Genomic DNA, 23,851 nt, shown 5'->3' with positions numbered 1-23,851 from the left:
GATTGATAAATATTATCTGGTTTTGTTGTGTATATGTGGTCAATAAGTGATTGAGATTGTTTCTGAACTCGTGTTTGGTTTGACTAACTGAACCAGAGCCAGTTGTTTTAAAATATTACTCCATTTGATATTGGGAGCATTTAGATTTATATTAAGGTCACCTAAGATGATAAGTTCATGACAGATATTTTTACAATTTACAATATAATTTTCAAATGTGTCCGACTATGGAGAATTGGGAGGCCGGTAAACAACTGAGGTGAGAAATAGTTTCGAGTATGGTTGAGAGATTTTTAAGATAATAGATTCAGGTAAAACGTAATCAAGATCAGGTAGCGTGATGAAGTCGATAGAATAGTGAAGATAGGTCAAAACACCACCACCCTGTTTACCTATTCTATCTTTACGCTATATTACATAACCAGGAATATACAGAAAATTGAGTTTATCTATTGAGTTGCTTAACAGTGTTTCAGAAATATGAAAAATTTTAAAATTGTATTTATTGATTAGATATTTTACATCATCTATTTTGTTAAGAAGTCCTCGTATGTTTATGTGAGCAATGGGTAATCCGACAAATTTAACGAACATTGTTGTGTCTATTGAGGTTTGTGTTGGCATAGAGATGCTCTACTCTGAAGATCATGTTTAAGTCTGAAAGTATTAGGCTATTTTTTACTGCTTGTTTTAACCGGAGTCCATCTTTGAATGTTATTTTTAGTGTACGCGGTGGTTGCTGGTTTTTGACAAGCTTAAAAAATGAACCAACGGAATATTTATTCTGTACGGCATCAAATATTTCTGAGTCAGGTATACCTTAAGGATCATACCAATACCATACCAATATGTTCCAATGAGTCTTTGGGGTCGATAGTCACTCTAATAGCAGAGCCACCAAAACTATCGGCTTTCCAGTCTCTGGTGATCTTAGCTGCTGTCTCTGCAGATTCGAGTTGTACTATAAATCTCAGATTTGATGAGTGAAATTTGTATCCGTCGACCATGTCTATTATGAGGGGACCATGGTTAACACATAATGTACGCCGTATCGTGTCTTGTTTAGTATGTTTGAATAGTTTTTTGTTAACGTTTTCGTCACTGCGGCTTATGACAATACAATTTTCAGGTTTAAATACTGTGGTAGATGTTTTAGAGCCGAAGCCATGCCGTTGATTGTTTAATTCGAAAGCATCGATTATTCCAGAATCATACTTTACGACTGTACAAATTGTTTAATAATGAGCTAGTGAAACACTCTTTATGATATATTTACATGATCAATATGAAAATTAATCAATTATCAATAATAGAGCGTGCCTATGGCTACAATTATATTGATATCGATATGTTATTGTGAAAAAAATATGTAATCACAATCATATTGCAAAAATGCTTCCATTCGAAATATAAAAAGTTAAGAATAGCTCGTTCTTAAAACTTAAGTAAGATAGTGAGGAATTATAATCTGTGGGGTGAAAACACCAAAAATCAAAGCACACTGTGATGTTTCTGAATGCCTATCACAGCTAAAATTAAACACAAAATAATCGCTCAAAGAATAAGTTTTGTGGAAAAATTACACAGAAAGGAAAAGTTATTGGTCTAAAGGTAGGAATCGCAGAAAAGAAAGAATAAAAAGACATCTCAACTTACTTTACATTGTAAGGCAAACCTATTCCATGTTAGTAATACTATTACAATGAAAAACCTAAGTAAACAACAGGGGTCCACAATCGGGGATCTATGAACACTGCCTTGAGAACTCTACCAAAAGCTTTCTGTAGAAGTCAATAAAAAGCAACCCTATGATGGACAGCCCAATGATACACTTGTGTGAAATAGAGTTGGGTGCTTATTGCATGGTAAAGGAAGGGTCTGGAGGAATCCACTGTGGAATAGAAGGGCTGGGGGGAAGAGAGTCCCTAACTTCTTCTTCAGGTGCATCATCTACAAGCACACAGTATTCTGTTAATATATTTTACTAGATACACTTTACACGCATATACATTTTGAAACTATTAATTTGTTAAGATCAGAACATAAATAAATTATTCAGACTTGTGTTTACCTCGGAAGTGCTGGCTTCTTCAAGAAACTACGGTCGCTATTAGCCACCGAAATGAATTGACAACGCAGAAGCAGATTGTTTAAATGAAAAAAATTTTTCAGTCTCTTTGCAAAATGCATTTTTTGTGTTGCAAAAGCATTGTTGACCACACCAAATAAGCGATTCCATGATTGTAGTACGGCGGAGATGTGCTACCAGTTATTATTGTACATATTTGTAAGATTATATAAAAGTGAATAAGTTTACATTAGCTAGTAAAGATTAACTTTTACAAAAAAATTTATGTTATTGAAATTATCACCTCTGTAGCCAGTCAGTTATTATCTGATTATCGCTTTGATTTATGAACTACAACTTCTATTTATAAAGTCAAACCTTGACATATGACGTTATTCGCTTTGTATGTCAAATCAGTCATATGTTGGAACAAATAACTTTTATAATCATCCATTGTATTTTGTATAAAATTCTTTTATAGATTCCAAAAACAATGATCAACACTTTAACTATTTACACATAGTATTAAAACAAATACATGATGCAGGAAGATGCAAAAAATTAAATTTACAAGCTAAATTAATGAAGATGATGATAAACGATGATAATCAGTAAACGACAATTTACAGTTTGATTGTGCTGAAGATTACAGTTTGATTGTGGTGCAGGTTACAGTTTGAATGTGCTGAAGATTAGTTTGATTGTGGTGCAGGTTACAGTTTGATTGTGGTGCAGGTGACAGTTTGATTGTGCTGAAGATTACAGTTTGAATGTGCTGAAGATTACAGTTTGATTGTGGTGCAGGTGACAGTTTGATTGTGCTGAAGATTACAGTTTGATTGTGGTGCAGGTGACAGTTTGAATGTGCTGAAGATTAGTTTGATTGTGGTGCAGGTGACAGTTTGATTGTGCTGAAGATTACAGTTTGATTGTGGTGCAGGTGACAGTTTGAATGTGCTGAAGATTACAGTTTGAATGTGCTGAAGATTACAGTTTGAATGTGCTGAAGATTACAGTTTGATTGTGGTGCAGGTGACAGTTTGATTGTGCTGAAGATTACAGTTTGATTGTGGTGCAGGTGACAGTTTGAATGTGCTGAAGATTACAGTTTGATTGTGGTGCAGGTGACAGTTTGAATGTGCTGAAGATTACAGTTTGATTGTGGTGCAGGTGACAGTTTGATTGTGCTGAAGATTACAGTTTGATTGTGGTGAAGGTTACAGTTTGAATGTGCTGAAGATTAGCCTGTCTTGACAAACTGTTGTTTTTTGCGGAGTTGTCCCCCGGCGAGCGGGGCGAGCAAAACAACAGCTTGTCACAAGACGCACTGCACCTGATGCATCAGCTGCACTGAAAGGGAGTTGTTCTCTTCCGTCTATGCGGCTCGGCTGCGATGTTATGTCGATCGCTCCATTGGTAATCATAACGGACTTCGCGCAATAATTTATGTAGAAAAAATAAGATAAAAGCATTCAACCAGAGACTAGTCTCTGTGATGAAATTTAGTAGAACTTAAAAACTTAGGCAACGACAGCCACTAAACATGTTGTTATTTGTGCGCTCAATCAGTTTTATTTGTATTTTTGTATCAGTCAGTTTTATTTGTTCTTATTGATTTTATTTTTAATTTATTTTATTCTTAAGTTCTACTAAAGTTTACTGTAAAGGCTGGTCTCTGATTAATCGCTGCAATCTTATTTTTTTCTACATAAATTTTTGCGCGAAATCCGTGATGATTACCAATGGAGCGACCAACATAACATCGCAGCCAAGCCAGATAGACTTTCAGGGCAGCTGACGCATCGGGTGCAGTGCGTCTTGTGACAAGCTGTTGTTTTGCTCACCCCGCTCAACGGGGGACAACTCCGCAAAAGCAACAGTTTGTCAAGACAGGCTAGCTGCAGGTTACAGTTTGGATGTGCTGCAGGTTACATTTTTGTTGTGCAGAATTTTACACTATGGTTGTGCTGCAGGTTACACATTGGTTGTGCTGCAAGTTACATTTTGGTTGTGCTGCAGATTACACTTTGGTTGGGCTGCGGGTTACCTTTTTGGTGGTGCTGCAGGTTACACTTTGGTTGTGCTGCAGGTTACACTTTGGTGATGCTGCAGGTTACACTTTGGCTGTGCTGCATTTTACACTTTGGCTGTGCTGCATTTTACACTTTGGTTGTGCTGCAGGTTACACTCTGGTTGTGCTGCAGGTTACACTTTGGTTGGGTTGCTGGTTACGCTTTGGTTGTGCTGCAGGTTACACTTTGGTTGCACTGCTGGTTACACTTTGATTGTGCTGCATTTTACACTTTGGTTGTGCTGCAGGTTACACTTTGGTTGCGCTGCTGGTTACACATTGGTTGTGCTGCATTTTACACTTTGGTTGTGCTGCAGGTTACACTTTGGTTGTGCTGCAGGTTACACTTTGGTTGTGCTGCAGGTTACATTCTGGTTGTGCTGCAGGTTACATTTTGGTTGCGCTGCTGCTGGTTACACTTTGGTTGTGCTGCATTTTACACTTTGGTTGTGCTGCAGGTTACACTTTGGTTGTGCTGCAGGTTACACATTGGTTGCGCTGCAGGTTACACTTTGGTTGTGCTGCATTTTACACTTTGGTTGTGCTGCAGGTTGCACTAGTACTGAGAAGGAAGCGAAGTCAAAGCAAAGCAAGAAGATATCAGCTAACCTTGAAAGAAGACAATCTCTTAAGCCAATCAGACGGCAGTTTCACTCTTTTGTGCCTGCCGTTTCATTGGCTGAGCCCCAGTCACCGCGGGTGAATCATTTGCAGCCTCAGACAACATTTTTCTACCTACAGAAATGAAGTAGTAGATTAATAGCAAAGCTCAAATTATATGTTGTGTGGGAAGAGAGTAGGGTGCATGACATAGAGCTTAGTCAACAAGCAGCCAGTATCATCTGCGTAACCCAATAGCTTCAGCCCGAAGTGTTTAACACACAAACGACATTTTTGTCTATCAGAAATAACTGAAGGTTCCGGAAAAGTCTTTAAACAATATTAGCTCCAAAAAGATTATTCTTTTTCTAGCCACATTTTTCTTCATTGACTTTGATATGGAAAAAAGTTTTTTAACTAAAAATGTAAGGAAACACGGTGATAAATTTTCAGATTAATTTCAGCAAAATTAACAGATGACATTGGCAATGAGAGGTTATACACCAACTAGACATTCGGTGTCACTCATCCCCAAGTAGACAATCTGACCCCCATGAACACACAACATACTGAACATTTCAGTGAGGTTAGTTTCATGCCTACTGTCTTAGTGATCATGTGACTCTGGGAATCATGTGAACACTAGCTGAGGTACAACACAGGGACTTGTGATTCCGAAATGTGACAAGTTTTTTCATGACTAGCCTGTCAGCAGATCATTATGAGCATCGACAGAAAACAAGTTAGAACATCCTTAGCATTTGTCGAAAGCAAAAGCCATCAGGTCTAGTTTTCAGAGAGAGTTATGGGCAGCATAAGAAAACTTGGTCACAGAAGAATCTGCAAGCGGCACTCGATAAGTCAAACCTCTAGAGCTGGTTTACCTCGCAACCGTAGCTGCAGTTCATCTAGAAAAGAGACATCAAATATATTAGGAAAGAGAAAACTGCTGTAGACCTGCTTGTTCCTTTGGAGAGCAGGCAGGTCTACAGCCATTTACAAAATAGCAACACACCTTGTACAATGCCCTCCCTCACGTGCCCGGGCAGGCCTCCTCTACGAGGAGTCGCAGTGGGTCGTGCCAAGCCCGAGTTCCGACGCTGAGATGAGGGAGGTTCAGGGTCTGACAGCATAGTGGCTACCCTGTAACTAGGGTTCACTAGACCTTGAGGCAGCAGTCTAACTGCATCCTTCACAGACATGCCTGGGCCAACAGGAGACTGAGCTGGGCTACCCGTAGTTGGCTGCCTAGCCATTCTTATGGGTGTGTGCTTTTCCTCTCTGCTGTCACTCGACGAGAGGGAGCCAAAACTTCGCGCAGATGATGATCTGTCCTTTGGCCCAGCCGGATCTCCTGGATAGCTTTGTTCCATGTAGTATTTATGAGGAAGGGGCTGCATTTGCCTGAACCTAAGATCAGCCGCCGCGGAACTTGCTGCGTGAGAATAGGTAGGTCCAAATTGAGGAACAGCTGGTGTTTCAATTATAGGTGGTGCTGGGGGTGGACGTCGCACTGGTCCCGGACGTAAATCTGCTGAGGTTATGTCTGAAGGGGCATCAGACTTGTTATTCGAGTAGGAAATACGACGGCCGGCTACGGGTTTGCTACTGTAGTCAACGCTTGGTTTCCTATCATAATCGACACCCGGTTTCCTATTGTAATTGGCATTTGATTTTACACTTATGTCTACAATTGGTTTCTCATCGAAGTTTACCCCTGCTTGCCCATCATCGTCTACATTGGGTTTCCTGTTAAAGTCTACATTTGGTTTTGGGTGCCTACGTGCATCTAGATAATTCAGATCACTCTTTGGTTCTATCTCCAAGGATTGGTCGTGCTGTAATTGAGATTGTGGTTGAGATTTCGAACGTGAGGGTAAGCGAGGTTGACAAGCTGGTGGAGTCAGTGATTGAGATTGTGAATAAGGTTGGGGCCTATGTGGTGGTTCCATATGTGGTGGTTCCATATGTGGTGGTTCCATATGTGGTGGTTCCATACATGGTGGTTCCATACATGGTGGATCTATATGTTGTGGTTCCATATGTGGTGGTTCCAAATGTTGTGGTTCCATGTGAATGTTGGATTGTTGAGTTGCTTCTCGAGCTGGTTCCTCGAGTACCGGTTGGGATTGTGAAGGAATATGCTGTGCAAGCTCTTCATTGATTGGCTCCGGCTGAAACGATTCCGGAAATCTACTGTCAGCCTCAAAAAACCCATTGACAGAATCACGCAAGACAGGAGATGGATGTGATGCGTACAATTCCCTGTTTTCTGATTGGATACCCTTTTCAGCGGGAGGCTGCGGCGCATCTCTGTAATGTGAAGAAAGTGGAATACCTGTAGATTCTGAGTGACTCATCTGATGATCTGACTCATAACTACCTGAGAATGAATGTGGAGCGCTCGGTTGCTTGACTGGCTCTTGTACTGCTGTGTTTTCCTCGGCCCAATGCTGTTCTGCTGCCTCCGCATGCCACGCTTGTTCCTACAAACAAATGCAACAGCAATGCATGTCTCCAACAGTTGCCAGAAAATTTGCCATATGCACACAGCTATTAGGAGTTGGTCTCTCTTGCAGTAATTTTCATAGAGAGATATCATTGTACAGCGATGCACACCTTTGATGGAAATTAAAAATTCATATTTATGAGATAGTTATTAATTTTATGTCATAAACTTAAGTACATGATTTGAAATACGCAAGTCATAGACATGTGTATGATTGAAATAAGCAAATAAAAATGTATGTGGTGTGATCATATATGCACAGATTGTTATTTTCAACCATAGAAGATATGAAATGTTCAGAAATTAGCCTACATAATCTTTCCGAAACATGATACATGTATTATGTTTTGTTTACATCTTCCAAATCGGGACAAAATGAGCATCAATTTAATATAGAGTTTATGGGTACTGTTATTAAATTCATAAAGAGTAACAACGTTGTAAATAAAATTTTAATTTACCTACAAATGAGTCCAGTTTATTTCGCACACTGCTGTAATTTGGAAACAAGGCTATGATCCACTAGGTTAGTTAACAGTTGTGACAGACAACAGAAATGTTGCCTTATATTAGTAATCACCGCCATTTCGCTCCCACTCTCTAGTACAGTCCATGCATAGATGGTCGGGTTGCACAAACGCTTATACTAAGAACAAACAAAAGATAACCTTCGAGAAATACTAGCTGAAGTCCATCTATCCATTGTTTTTTTTGACGTCATCAAGCCGTTTGCACATGCGCTCGTTCATGAAAAAGCCGCCATATTTGTAGAAAATGATCGTTTTTCTTTTATTTAATAGTACTTTTTGGTGTTGTTTTGATACTATAATAAAAAAGTGCAAACAAAAGCATTGTTTTCAAACATTTATTGCAAAAGCTTCGTGCTTTTAATGATAAAATTGTCTATAAAGATGGCCGACAACGATAAAATGACGTCACAAAAAAACGAAGGATTGGTGAAGGAAAGCTCTCTACAAAGCTACGACTGCTCAGATAGCTAGATAGGAAGGTAGGAAGCGTCGAAAAGCAAGACAGTCATCTGCAGCTACGGGTACGATAGACACAAATGAAAGAGACACTAATTCATCATATAGTCATGGATAATGACCAAACTATATTTCTGACCTTGTGACTGCTGAAAATACACATGAGATGCGAAGTCTGTTCAGTAATATACACATAAATACTGATATAAATGAGCTATATACTTTTCATATAGGAATGCTATTATAGGAATGTGAGATTAGTCATTACTGAATCAAGTGACAATATGCAATCCACATGGTTTGTCCAATCAAAGCAGGTGCTCTCGAGTTGGTCTAAAGCATGCGGACACCAGTATACAACTGTCAGAGTTGAATGGTATGAACTATAGGTTTTTGGTTTGATCCTGAATGGAAATTGAAATTAGTTTAATGATATTTGTTTTTATGGAAAGCCAGCCAAGATAGCCATATCCAATATTCAACAAAGGCGCTGTATTTAGAGACTACCAAGTGTTGTCAGCGAGTATGCAGTCATATTGATAATACTGACCAGTAGCACTCTTGTATACAACAACAAACAAAGACTGATGAAATTCTTTGCTTCAATTCATAATGTCAAAGCTGTACTGATATTAACATCCTTTCAGAATCTGACTAAACCTATCAGCCTCCTCAGGAAAAAAACTGTCCTCGAAACAGGGAAATACTAGTCTAAAAAAAATTGACACCCTAAACGCCTTGTCAAAAACATTTAATCAGCTGTGTGTCCACATCATCGACATATACTTCTTCATATTTATACTGTCATTCCCTTGTGCCAAGCATCGACATATACTCCTTCATAGTTATACTGTCATTCCCTTGTGCCAAGCATCGACATATACTCCTTCATAGTTATACTGTCATTCCCTTGTGCCAAGCATCGACATATACTCCTTCATAGTTATACTGTCATTCCCTTGTGCCAAGCATCGACATATACTCCTTCATAGTTATACTGTCATTCCCTTGGGCCAACACAACTATAATCTCTTTACAGCCGTGCGCAACAGGTTAAGACCGCCTAATAATTTTCATACACTTGAACTCTACATGTAGGTCTTAATAAGTCCATTATACTCGACTGAAATAAAACAAAGTTATATATCATTTTAACGTTTAAAATAGACACTTTTCTGTGATCTTATTGTATAGTTTGCGAGTTAAAATTTATTCCTCCTAATTACATAACACTCTAATATGATGAGCTCTGCGTTGTATTAATGAACCATTAGCAAAAGTTAACGGATGGTAATTCTTTCTTTCAAACCAAATTAAATTTTTTAGCTTTCTTAAATGTTTGACATTTCTACTTCCTAATTGCATATATTCTGTCACGTTTAACAGTTCAAGCATTTATTTCACAAAAAGTATTTAGTAAAAAATATTTACATTCAACATTATATATCAACATTTCAACATTTTCACAGCTAGTTTTATATATTTTAGAAATAATAGATTATTGTAGATAGTCTTATACCTTTGAACATGACTGTATTTATAATAAAATAGCATGTAAACTCGTACACCAGTAATTTAATGACTGTATTTGTAATAAAATAGCATGTAAACTCGTACACCAGTAATTTAATGACTGTATTTATAATAAAATAGCATGTAAACTCATACACCAGTAATTTAATGACTGTATTTATAATAAAATAGCATGTAAACTCATAAACCAGTAATTTAATGACTGTATTTATAATAAAATAGCATGTAAACTCGTACACCAGTAATTTAATGACTGTATTTGTAATAAAATAGCATGTAAACTCATACACCAGTAATTTAATGACTGTATTTATAATAAAATAGCATGTAAACTGATACACCAGTAATTTAATGACTGTATTTATAATAAAATAGCATGTAAACTCGTACACCAGTAATTTAATGACTGTATCTATAATAAAATAGCATGTAAACTCATACACCAGTAATTTAATGACTGTATTTATAATAAAATAGCATGTAAACTCATACACCAGTAATTTAATGACTGTATTTATAATAAAATAGCATGTAAACTCATACACCAGTAATTTAATGACTGTATTTATAATAAAATAGCATGTAAACTCGTACACCAGTAATTTAATGACTGTATTTATAATAAAATAGCATGTAAACTCATACACCAGTAATTTAATGACTGTATTTATAATAAAATAGCATGTAAACTCGTACACCAGTAATTTAATGACTGTATTTATAATAAAATAGCATGTAAACTCGTACATCAGTAATTTAATGACTGTATTTATAATAAAATAGCATGTAAACTCGTACACCAGTAATTTAATGACTGTATTTATAATAAAATAGCATGTAAACTCGTACACTAGTAATTTAAGCCGTGAATATGAACAACTCTGACCTGAGTATTAGTTGTCTCCCCTGAGGACCATGGATTTTCTATCTCTTCTACTACCAAAGAAGGGAACATCCCTTGAACACCCTCAATTTCTCCCTTCCAGTAGCCATCATCGATACCTTGAGAGCCAACAGGCCACAAATTACGTGATACCAAAGACTATCATACAGCAAGTATTTCATAGATGATCTGATGACACCTTATTCCAGGTCCATATGACCCTGTCAGAAGTCATCACTAATATTTTACACTGTAAAGGATGATTGATGCTATAAAGCAACTCCAGTACTAACTCGGCATATTAAAAAATTTGTTAATATTAAATATCGACCGTACAACACGTGAATAGGTAGATATATATTCTAGTTGAATGCGCGGGTAATAAAAAAGTCTGCGCAAAAAACTTATTTTTATTGAACAAATACAACATTTACCATTCTAACTTTTAAACTTCCTACCATGAGAAGTGTTTTTGTGCAGTTCCAACAAATTGAGCAAAAAAATAAACAATGAGTACATGAAAGGGTACTGTTGCAGCAGAAGCTCATTTGTATTCAAAGTTTTGATAGACAATATACTGGTACCACTGCATCCTGGCTCAAATGTAAAAATGATACATTAAACTTTCTTCGTCTGGTACTTTATCTGAACAAACAGAGAGAATGTAGAGGCAATTTTCAACTCCAGCAAATACAATTGTCCACGTGAAAAGCATTTAGCTTTCACAGATTTACTGAAACCGAAAATATAAGTGTAACGGCACATTCGAAATTGAAACAGCACAATTGAAAATTACAAATTAAGAAAAATGAATAATGGATTTTGAAATGGCTTTTCAAAAAAATTTCACAAGAAGAATAAACGCGAAAGGTGATATTAATTCATAATAAAATGTACACATTTAGTTTAAATCTTCATTAGGATGAACTAAAAAAGATAAGGAAAGCTTAGCTTTGTGGTTAGGTGTGCGTGTTTTCGCAATTGCAATTGATGCGAGTTTAATTCCAATACGGTGGAGATTTTTCATTGCTAAATTTAATCGGGATAACTGGACAAATCGACGACAAAAGACGAACTATGAGATTCATGTAGTATATACAGTATATATAGAAATACTTTTTATTTATATAAAAAGTATGTTATATTTATAACATACTTTTTATAACCTACTAATAGCTCACTCCCGCTGAGAGTGAGCTATTATCTGGTGAACTCGCAATAGGAGCACCATTAGTGGAATGCCATGTGCAAGAATTAATTTGATTCCAATACCCTGTGCAAGAATCAATTTGGTTGGTTAATGCTGTTACTTAGGAACAGCGTTTGTAAACAAAGCCATGTGAATGCCGGTATTCCGGACCAATATGGTTTCTGAGGCACTCTACGCAATGCCGGAAAGCTAGGGTTCAAAGGGTCACAATGTGAATAGTCTTATTTACAGACGCATGATCAACTTAAGTCGTTAATTTACTGAAAGTCACTAATTCCATGGCTAGTTTAAGGCCTAGTTCAGCTATGGATAAAAAAGGCATCTAGTTCCGGATGTGAATCTCTGTAGTTTTTTGTGAATCTTCCAAGTTGGTTGTCAAAAATATTTTTGAAGTATTCTTTTAAAAATTTGGTTTAAAAAAGACTTCTAAACTTCTAATATTTTGGTAAATTTATTGTTTTAAGCAACGAATTTTGTGAAAAACAATCATAGAACACGACTCACAAACTCCTCTTCCTGAACTTTATTAGTCGCTGTAAGTAGCAGGAAACCCCATTTTGATGTTATTGTGAAGTCAAAGCTCGCTCATCATTTTTCTCACTGATATCAGACATATTTATTACAGCACATTCATTTATTGATTTTAAGTCAAATTACGTCTATAAACAAAAATTTTCAAAATCGTATTTGACCTTTTGTTTTAAGATGTACACAAATAATTGCAGTTTATATATGGTAAAAAAGAAAAAGGCACATCTTCGGCTTGTGGTAGATCTTCAATTTGCCAGATTTGGCTGTAGTGGATCATGACCATCCATGGTCTAGTGTTTAACGCGATTATGAGTCCATGTAACAGCCGTAAAAGCAACTACATGAAGTAACCTCAGGGACACGCATAAATAATATAAAATAACCAACCATTCTCATCTCTGCTGAGGAGTGTGATCACCTGGCCAGCCGAAAAAGACAGCTCATCCAACCCATCAGCCTGATAATCATAGAGAGCTCTTACATACCCCAAGCTCCCTGCAAGACGTTTCGTGACACATAAAACATGAATTTTCTTTCCTTGAGTTCGTACAGAATTTTAGAGCTTGCAAGAATTCAACAATTGACAATCGTGTAAGCAATAACTAACCACAGAACAACCTGTAAACTTATAGTACTAACATATACAGCTTCGGTTTACACATTGAAAACTCAGGAGTTGTCAATGTGTAACAAATGGGTGCCGGCCAAGTACGCAGAAATAAAAACTCCTGAATCTACAATATGTAATTGTTGAAATGACGAATTATGTTCATAGATTTAACATGAATGTAGACTAATAAAATCAAAAGAGACTGTAATATAAACAGAACCTGCTTCAGAGAGCAGAGTTGCAAAAAAAGTCAAGTGGACATTTTTGTGATCTGGCATCCATGGGCAATGCAATAATATATTAGTAATAGAGTAATATAACTAACAGGACTAACTGATGATATAAGTACATTGATTTGGAAGGCTAATGATAACGTCACCAATTAACATCCAGAAGCAATCAAAGTAGAAATCACGATTATTTTTGATAAAGATAATCATGTGATGAATAAGAATAGTAACAATAATAAAGGAAAAATAAAAAAAGAGGAGAAAGAAATGTTGAGGATAATAGAATAACGATGCCAGATGGACAGGTAATAAAGGATATTGGTGACGGATCTCACAAGTATCACAGGGTACCGGAAGCAGCCAAAATACAAATGGGAGAGATGAAGTAGAAAGTTTGGCAGATTGAATAAAAACGAAATTGAATTTTAAAGGTTTATCACAAACCATGAATAAATGGGCTGCCGTAGCTGTCGGTTACGTTGTTGAGATACACTGTAGAATAGCTAAGAAAGATAAACAAGGAGATATATGGCAGTGCATAATGGATTAAAATCAAAAGCTGACACATGAGGGATGGAGACAGGTGCCCTGTCATATTACGTGAAAAGATTGGCCTAAAGGGAAAGAGACAAGATAATGAGAAAAAAGGACAAAACAGGCTGAGATCTGAATAAAAGAGGAGACAGAAAAGAAACAGAAATCGCTACAGAATAAGTATTTTGAGAGAGCCGGAGAAGTTGGTACAGAGTTGTGACAATGCTTGAGAAATAGAAGACTGAAGCGGAAACTGAAAGGCTGATGATGACAGATAATGACCATTGATGCGTAGGATACAACTAAGAGTAGAATGTGTGACAAGCAAGCTAGAGTGTGATTCATATCCTCAGTTAGGGTGAAAGGATAGCCCAACTCAAGTACAAAAAGAAACATGACAGAGTTGCGTCTACAATAACCTGGTAGCTGTGTGCAAAACCCACAGACTTGAACACAATTGAAAACGGTAGGAAAACGAAGAGGAGCCAGTACTTGAGAGGTGCAAAAACCTTATGGACTTAAACACCCTTTGTGATAGAAGAATAGAGGCAATGAGACCTGGTACAACTGCTGTCAACAATAAGAATACTGATACCATAGTTATTGACGTGACCTGTTGCAAAGGCTACAAGGTCAAGGAAGAAGAGGGTAAGAACAACATACAACATCAGGGTTTAGTAAAAGAAGTGAACAATAACATTACGAAAAAGATTGCTAACGAAGAGAGCTTTAATCTTTACTATAATAAGAATCATCTCTGCCTGTTTGTCCAAAGCCACAGTTGTTATTCAAGAAAAAAAATTGCATCATACAGGATTCGAACCTGCAAAGTTCTACGCAGCAGCTTGGCACACTGCCACCTGCGCTAATCAACCGCCTTCCAAGATTGTAGAACAATGCTGCACGTACTTATCTTCTGTATTTCATTGGCACACATGACAATATCTCATGGCACACCGGAGTGTCACGGTACTACTGACAATAACAATTACATTTTTCCTTTTTCCAGCATCATTATAACCAGTAGCCCCTCACCAGTAGATACACTTACAATGGCTATTATAGGAGCCAGCGTAAAATAATCATACAATAAATATAATAATAACACGTTGTCTGTGATGAGCAAGCGGTGTAACCATGAGAAGGACGTAACAGGAAAACTTAAGAGGACAGCATATAAATATGTCTATGCCTATGGTATGCCTATGGTATGTCTATGCCTATGGTATGTCTATGCCTATAGTATGTCTATGCCTATGGTATGTCTATACCTATGGTATGTCTACGCCTATGGTATGTCTATGCCTATGGTATGTCTATGCCTATGGTATGTCTATGCCTAAGGTATGTCTATGCCTAAGGCATGTCTATGCCTATGGTATGTCTATGCCTATGGTATGTCTATGCCTATGGTATAAACATTTCTGAGCACTTCTCCCAGTTTATCTGTAGTTTTTAGTTGGGAGTTGTAATAGACAATTCAATAAATTCAATTGCAATAAATGAACTTGGCCAGATATATTTTTTACACTGCATTCTTTAAATAGCTTGCTTTAATTTTCAATTCTTCGAGACTATTTTATGTAATTCAACAATCTCTTACCTCAATCTCTTTACTTCAATTGTGAAAACTCCCTAAAAACATTCTTGAAGGGTTTGGTTACCAAACACTCGAAGACTGGCTACTGAGTCTCATTACCTTGTACAGGAAGATATGCCAGCAGCAACAGAAAAACTTATCCATATGGCAGACATCTTTTTGTTTTGCAAATAGCATAGAACAAAAATACTACCATGTTAGATAAAGTTTTACTAGCTTAAGTTAGCTACTCCGGCATAAACATTACTAAAATTACATGAAACTCTTCAATACAAAAATTACCACTCTAACCCCCTACTTGTAGATTTGGTGTTCATAAAGCATTAAATCTCTGATAACAAAAAAATGTGTTAATAAGAAATCAATCAGGGGACGTACAGGACAATCTGATGGTCGACTTCAACAGGACTAAGAGGAATGACCGCCACAAAGAGACCATTGCGTCACCTACCTGGCTGGTGAGGAATGTTTGACTGGCTTTCTGGTGTCGCATTATCTGTCATGTAACCTGTCACTGTGTCAGTTGGAGAAAGTACCTGCTCATATGTTTCAATATAGTTCTCTGGCACAAGTCCAAGCACGCCAGATGAGTTACTAGCCTGCAGGTTATAGAGAGATATTAGTCAATGAGAACATGATTAGACACATTCTCATTGTTCCGAGACTTTTACTTTATGAATATTTAAATGTTGCATACAAATTTCAACGTTTAACAAATATATTAGAGAACTAATATCACACTATATGGAAGTAGCACAAAGCATTACTTGCTAAGAGAAACTTGACTGTAGTTCTGCCAATTAAACAAATTCCAGATTTTATGCAACCACAATATAGATTTATCTGCTCCTACCATATTATAAATAACATTAAGAAACATTTAATGAGAGTGAACAACTCCTAATCTCTTTTCAACTATTGATGGCAGAATTAGGAAGCAGTTGGAATATATTTTTAAAGAACACTTTTCTTTGTCCTAAAAATATACATGTTTCCAAAAATCTCTCTCTGTAGGACACCTATTACAAGATTTAAATACCCTGCATTATATAAATAGATGTAAAACAAATATTTTGGCTTCGTATCTGGCAGCTCAGTATCACACGAAGACCAAGTAGCTGCAGGGGAGATGACTGCAAAAAAGACCTTGGGTTGAACAAGTTAAATAATAAAAAAATGTAGAAATGGAAACTAACCCGCAGCCATCCGTCTCCTGTGCCATGGTCTATTATGGAGAGCACTTCTCCTTCAGTCAAGGTCAACTCATCTGGCTGACTTGCCTGGTAGAAATAGAGTGATTGGAATCAGGCAATATATAAAATCGCATAAAATCCCTACTTGGAAGAGTTCAAATTCAAATACTTAATCCACCCAACAACTTATTAGTCGGCCTTGAAGTTTTTAATTGGTATTATTGGAACAGATTGCTCTCAATATTCTATATGTGTTCATAGCACTAGACGAACATATATTAAAATGTGTTTAGACGTATTTTCGCATCACAACAACAAACCACTCCAATATTTCCATTGAATAGAGAAGATAATTGACATTCTGCGCAAGTACTTGCCAATTGGTGCAACGCAACATTCAACCTCCCAATAACCAATATTATATACCCTACAGGATGAAAATATCCGATGGATATAAAAATTCGCGATTTCGAGAACAGTCAACTCCGCGAATTATTAAATTCCGTGAATAATTAGTTCTATTTTTTATCACAAGAGAGAATAACTACTGCATCAAATTGAAAACTAGTCGCTAGGCTAGTTTTTAATATAACTACTAAACGTAGGTAAGTTCCAAAACATTTTTAAAATCATTGCCTAAGCTTTGAGCTAACACATGCATCACATGCCAATGCATCACATTTATTTACAAAATTATTCAAGGTTGTCACAAGATAGGCAGAATGGCGTCATAGCGAAAATAGCCACTAGGCAGAAGTACTAAACGTAGCCGAGTTCCAAAACTTCTTTAAAATCCTCGCCGGGGTTCGAGTTTTATTGCCATTGCATCAAACTTTACAAAATTATTCAAGGTTTTTACAAGTAGTTCGGCATGGTTTCATCATCACAAAAAAGCTCTCCTAGTCTTTATACATTGAAATCAACTCCATCAATCTCGAATACCGAAGTTGAGGACGATCATGATTCTGATCTGGACATTATGGTATGTATTTGATGTGCAGTGCAGATACGTTTTTCCATTATTAACTGCATTAGTTAATTCTTTTGTTTAAAAACTGATCGCTTTCATTAAATACTTCAGCTATTGTTTTCGCACTTCCTTGACACTTGTTAAGATTTTTTTCTTTTTTGTGTTTACTGCAGATTGAGAATAAAACAACCTACTCCGATAACGAAAACTAGAGACAAGTAGTAATATTCATCAAGGCAGGAATATTGGCAGAGAAGCAACCAGTCAACCTAGACCCCTTCATTGACAACAACTCCTTGATATCGCTGCAGCAAACATGATTAAATTATATATTTTATTTTATGTATAGATATATTATAATTTATTACAAACTTGAGTGTGCAAATAAAATTTTACAAACGATGAATGGAGTAAATATAAACAGTTTAGTCTATATTGCGGTTGTCTAGAGCAATAAAATTAAACTGATACTCTTGATAAGTGAATACTAGCGTGTAATGGCGCTCTCTGACTAGTTATTTTGGTAATAGCAGCTCTACATCGCTGTCACTGTCTTGGGTAGATGTTAAAGGCGATTCTCTTGCTACTACATGGCTGGTAAGGAAGTTATCATCAGAACTCTCCTCGTAGCTTACTATTGCAAAGTTCTGCCGGCTGGCCAAAGATTTGTGCTCGTAAAGGCGTTTTTGCTCTTTTTTTAAATCAGATATATTCTCCTCGTAAGTAGCTGCGGTCACTTCAATCTGAATTTCCAGACTTCCCTGAATGATTCGTGATCTTCTAAAAATGACATACACCACCCTTGCAATCATTGTTCTTCCGTGTATGATGAAAAATCTCTCTCTCACACTAAAACAAATAATGAATTGGTAGGGATGGAAAACGTGAATATTGCGTTTTACCGAAGAACCAAAGTAAAATTCAACTAACTTAGTAAATGTGAAAAACTCATTACTTACCACAAGTTGTTGGTTCATCAAAGGCCTCCAAATCTGTGAATATTCGTGAAAACCTCTGAACGAAACAAAGAATTTATAGCTTAGTACGATCCACCCGTAGTTGTAAGCTAAATAGAAAACGAAACGCGCAATGCGCGCAGCCGCGCATGCGTAAGGTTAACTCTATTGCTAGACGTAATAGAGTAACTTTTCCTAGAGAGTGGCAAATTTCAGCCGCGAATAAATTCATCCGCGAATATGCATGAAAAGACAATTTTCGCGAAATATAACTCCGCGAATAAATTCATCCTGTACGGTATTGCATTGCAATATTACAAGACAATTATAATAACAAAAATGCAATAACATTAACTTTGATGCTATTTTAGGTTGCATTATGAAAAGGAACTACAGATCATTGATGGCTTTTTGAAAGTGGACAACTCCAAAGCTAGCACTATATGCATTAACCAGTGGTGGGTGGCCCTAGAAACTGATAAAAAACTTTTGACATATGAAGTTTCGAATCCAATTCAAAAGAGCCTAACAGCTAGCAACTTAATAGCTAGAATACAACGAAAATGTCTAAAGATTGTGATGAAAATAAACAGGAAATCACTTAGTGTGAGCGACAAACCATAGACTACAGAGTTGATAAATTTAGAGATAACCAAAAAACTTAAAATATAAACTATAAAAAGTGTGGAAAAGCATACCTTATAATCATATATAGCTATGACAGAGGATTGGATGGAAACCCGACTAGCTGAGACAGTATCCTCCTGCACCCTAGGCAGATGTGCAGGCCTGAGGCTGGGAGGTTCACTTTGATGATCACTGAAGGAGTCAAATGTGTCTCCGCTATGGGTGCTGCCTCGTGATGTAAAGCTCTGATTGTCTGGCAGCGATTCATGTTCACTAGTTGCCTGTGTCAGCATTTCATCCACTGGCACTGTGGATCACAAATTGGCGCCATTATGACATGAGAAGGAGCCTAAAGGAAACTGCATTATAGTTTAACCATCTACTAGGAGCAGACACGCCTCACAGCTTTTTTATAGCAAATACAATTTTGGAGTTATCTGCTTCCATAAGGCGACTTTTTCTTCATAAAAACTATTGCATGAACCCTTTTGAATAGCTTTAAAATGTGTTTGTCATAGTCAGTAACTTCTGCCCTGCAACTCTGTGTTGTAAGTGAAATTGTTACATGTTATATGTATCTACAACATTTCATATTTCTCATATAACCTTGCAAATGAATGCAATCAACCATTTGTGCAGACTGAATAGTGCCCTGGGCTAAATAATGACCTGGGAAATACATCAGCGATATGAATGGTTAGTTGCAGACTCTGGAATGTTCTGTACCCAATTAACAATCCAGATATCGGTAACTTACTCTGTGACTAAATAACCTTATGACCTGTATCTCAATCACCATGCAGTAATTGCTTAGACAGGAGTTTCTGGATGTCACCATTTTATCTTTCAATATTTAATTTATTATATGACAAGATTATAACCCTCAACAATTGGGTTGTGACATTTCGTCTGTCATCATTTAGTCAGCCAATATTTTGACCCATCATGCTTGAAAACACCAATACGTCTATCCTCACACAGCCACAACAATGACTACTTGTGAAAGGTAACTATTACTAGCACATAAGTACAACACTCTCAACCTTGGTGATATTAGATAATCTGCTATAAGAGGACTCAATTTAATGCTCAACCCTACATATGTATAAATGTTGTGATGTGCTGCAAGTATATGCTTTAGGTTTGATTCAAGGGTTATATGACTCAAGGGTTATACGACTCAAGGGTTATACGACTCAAGGGTTATATGACTCAAGGGTTATACGACTCAAGGGTTATATGACTCAAGGGTTATATGACTCAAGGGTTATATGACTCAAGGGTTATATGACTCAAGGGTTATACGACTCAAGGGTTATATGACTCAAGGGTTATATGACTCAAGGGTTATATGACTCAAGGGTTATATGACTCAAGGGTTATATGACTCAAGGGTTATACGACTCAAGGGTTATACGACTCAAGGGTTATGCGACTCAAGGGTTATACGACTCAAGGGTTATACGACTCAAGGGTTATACGACTCAAGGGTTATACGACTCAAGGGTTATACGACTCAAGGGTTATACGACTCAAGGGTTATACGACTCAAGGGTTATACGACTCAAGGGTTATATGAATGAGCTAATGCATATCTATGACAAAAATTTTTCCTTTAAAACAAAAAAAATGCAGTCCCTAAAATGACTTTGTTGTAATGAGTGAAAAAAACTTACTCCAGGTAAGAGTTAAATAAAGCCTTAAATCCTTACTATTAACTGTGCGAAGAAGATCGAGGCGCGCCTCAGCTTTAAGCTTAGCAACCTCGCTGCGTCTCACGCAAGCATGCAACTTGCCGAGCTCTACTTCCAAGACAGAGTCACCTGGTACTCCCTGTTAAAATATGACAAGAGATGAGTTGTAACTTTGGAATGTTATATTTATCACAAGCACTGTGCTGTTTCAAAGTCACATGAAGGGGAGATCTGCATATATTTATGACATCAAACAGTGCAGGGAGTCGTCAAATTCAAAATTGTTGACCTCATTTTGAGAGACATGGGCATTTAAGAAGTGTGATGAAAACTGTTATAAACACAGAACTTTCAGACTTTACAAAACGTAACAAGAAAATAGCAAACAGTGACTGCACACTGATGCTCACAGAGGGACTCCAATGGGTCAGAGAATGAGATAAATTTATGTACTTCATTTTTCATTTTTGTTTAATATTTTAATGAATATTTTTTACTTCACGAAGCCACAAATATTGAAATGCAACGTGGCGAGGGAATATCGCATCACGGTATTTGTGATGCGATATTTATGTTGAGGAAATGAGCGTATGTAACTAGAAACATAGCAAGGACTGAGAAAATGGATAGCTGCAATGCTATTTTCTTTGCAAAGAACAGAACTATAGCAGGCCAATATCTTCAAAGCTCACAAGTCGGCTGTGGAACTAAAATCTAGAATGAACTATCTAGATGATTACAACTACAAGTAACTTAAAAATTCCTAATTTCAAAGCCGTATCTTGGCGTTGATCTGAAGACATGTATGACAGGGGAAATTTAGCCATGTCCACGAATTAGGATTGCATCACCTGATTAAAACTATTAAATTTTATTTAATAGTTTTAATAATGAACCATTTTATTAAAACTAATGAACGATAAACACAGCAGAAATAAAGCGCTCTTTGGTCAGCCTGCTCAAGACAGAGGTGAGATTTAAAGGCAAGCTGTACCTTGTTAGTAACTTGGTTTATTTGATCATGTAGATCGGCTAGTGTCCTCGTCTCTCTGGCAACTTTCCTAGCCCAATTCCTCGTCTCCTTTTCTAGCCTCTGGTCCTCGCCATAATCAATCGAAAGACCACTCACCTGAATGGACATAAGCCTCAACAACTTAGCTTTCACTTACTCCATCGTCATTTTTCAAACGCGTTTATACCACTGATAGAGTTTTAGCGATTTAGACTGCTGCACTAAAGCATCAAGCTTACAGCATGTTGTGTTCTGGCCAAGTCTTTAATACTAAAATAACTAACCTAGCATTTTGAGGAGCCCATTAACTATTCACTAACAAATGTGACCATTTACAATTTGTGAGAATGCAGGAGAATGTGAAAATATTTTGCATGTTATCAGCAAAACTGACAAAAATTAAAAATAAGAACATATGTAGTTACTACTACATCCTCAGTAATATCTTTGGTTTTCCAACATTTTGTTATATCCAATCAGCGATGATTTCAACTTGTAAAAATATGGCCTTTATTGATAATAAAAACACATCACAAACCCTGTAGCAGACGTGTGCCTAAAAATTATGAGAGAACGAATGATGAGAGTAGAGACTACATTTTTGCACTTTCTTACGCTATCCAAGCCTCCCTGTCAATCAGACTCACCACAAAGCCACTCCCACCAACCCCATACGCATACAGCAATAATGTAGCAGCACCTCTTTTTGAAGAGGTGACAACAGTCATTATTTTAATGATTTTCTACTTGTTGCTCTTCCCACAGTGTTATGGCATTGTCCGTTGTAGATGTCATCAACCAAAAATCGCAGTGCAATAACATAATTGGTAAAAATTTTATGAGAAATGTAACAGTCATTTTATGTGTACAACTTGGCCGAGTCAATTTTTGGAAGATCAAAGGTCATGAGGCAAAGCCCTCATGCTCGGCACAGAATCAGTTGACCTAAATTGGTATATGACCATTATTACCCTAATATATACCTTACTACCGTACTAACCGTGTCATTCTGAACTGGTTCAAAGGCAAAAGTTATCTGCTCAGAAAAAACAGGGTTGACTTGGAGAAAACAGTCAAGGTTGAACTGAGGAGTTACGAGTGCGCAGGTAGACGTAATGTTATTATGGGTAGATAGTACAGTATTGCAGGTGTTTATCTCAGTCTGCCCGATCACTGATATGCAGCTTGACAGCTCATCATATACTCCATCATCTAACGACTGCAAGTATACATAAAGTATACAAATATATAAAATATACATTTACTAGCTAAATACCCGGTGTTGCACGGGATTAAAAATCAGCTTATAAACATTGGCAGGTAATGTAGTTGCCTGCTACTTGCCATTAGCCTGACACATTGCTAATGACTAATTTAGGTAATCTAGTATTGCTAAACTAACTAACACGAGCGGTGAGAGCAAGCTTTAGTGATGTTGTATAACACAGAGTGCGTATTTCAACTCATATCGCGCAATGAATCAATTGCATCTTGCGTAGCTCTATGTGTTAGTTTACTGCCTGGTGAACGAGAGTTTCGAGATCAAACTTTCTGTGATACGGATTCATTATTGCTAGACACTAATCGCTATAGATTGACAGGCTGAATAACGGACAACAAACTTTAGAATTTATGTATATAGATATGTCACAGGATGATACCTCTGCAGTCAATAAATTACATGTATTTGTAGATGTGTTAAATTCAAGTAGGGGTAGATAACTGTAAACTTTCGATGATTTATAAAATGCAAGGTGCTAATAACTTGTTAGACTCAATAAATAATCAATATTTAACATCAAGAAGTGATTAGATACATGACCCTTTCTTTAGCGCTAATATCGCTCTTCTGGTTTTCCCATTCTGTAAAGTGATGAGAAATGGAATTGTTTAGCAAAAAGCCTTTCAATTGGTTGCCCATGATTGACAACAAAGTTGTTTTGATGGAGCCAAAATTTGATTGGTCTAGCTAATATGTGGGCTTCGTAATAAAAAGAAAAGTGAAACCCTATTGATCAGCCGATACATCGACTT

General features: G+C 36.9%; 1 protein-coding gene across 4 annotated transcripts in view; it reads right to left on the bottom strand.

Moving 5' to 3' along the window:
• Nucleotides 1-1,319: 1,319 nt before the first annotated feature.
• LOC137401736 (F-BAR and double SH3 domains protein 2-like) overlaps nucleotides 1,320-23,851 on the bottom strand; it is a 42,874-nt gene continuing 20,342 nt past the window's right edge. For 2 of the 4 annotated variants that reach the window (XM_068088201.1, XM_068088202.1), the window contains exons 10-20: nucleotides 22,818-23,036; nucleotides 21,800-21,934; nucleotides 20,824-20,944; nucleotides 19,183-19,418; nucleotides 16,562-16,645; nucleotides 15,817-15,964; nucleotides 12,779-12,886; nucleotides 10,654-10,769; nucleotides 5,755-7,225; nucleotides 4,749-4,874; nucleotides 1,814-1,950 (exon numbers count right to left, since the gene is read on the bottom strand). In XM_068088201.1, coding sequence (XP_067944302.1) covers nucleotides 4,777-4,874; nucleotides 5,755-7,225; nucleotides 10,654-10,769; nucleotides 12,779-12,886; nucleotides 15,817-15,964; nucleotides 16,562-16,645; nucleotides 19,183-19,418; nucleotides 20,824-20,944; nucleotides 21,800-21,934; nucleotides 22,818-23,036 — 2,736 coding nt within the window. In that variant the 3' untranslated portion in view covers nucleotides 1,814-1,950; nucleotides 4,749-4,776. Of the gene's footprint in view, nucleotides 1,951-4,748; nucleotides 4,875-5,623; nucleotides 5,648-5,754; nucleotides 7,226-10,653; nucleotides 10,770-12,778; nucleotides 12,887-15,816; nucleotides 15,965-16,561; nucleotides 16,646-19,182; nucleotides 19,419-20,823; nucleotides 20,945-21,799; nucleotides 21,935-22,817; nucleotides 23,037-23,851 lie in introns of all 4 variants that reach the window. The other 2 variants (XM_068088203.1, XM_068088204.1) reach the window with 2 other exon arrangements.

Source organism: Watersipora subatra, chromosome 8 (assembly GCF_963576615.1).
Source record: "Watersipora subatra chromosome 8, tzWatSuba1.1, whole genome shotgun sequence".
Taxonomy (NCBI): domain Eukaryota; kingdom Metazoa; phylum Bryozoa; class Gymnolaemata; order Cheilostomatida; family Watersiporidae; genus Watersipora; species Watersipora subatra.
The sequence above is the reverse complement of the archived record's forward strand: the minus strand, read 5'-3'. Positions and strand labels throughout refer to the sequence as shown.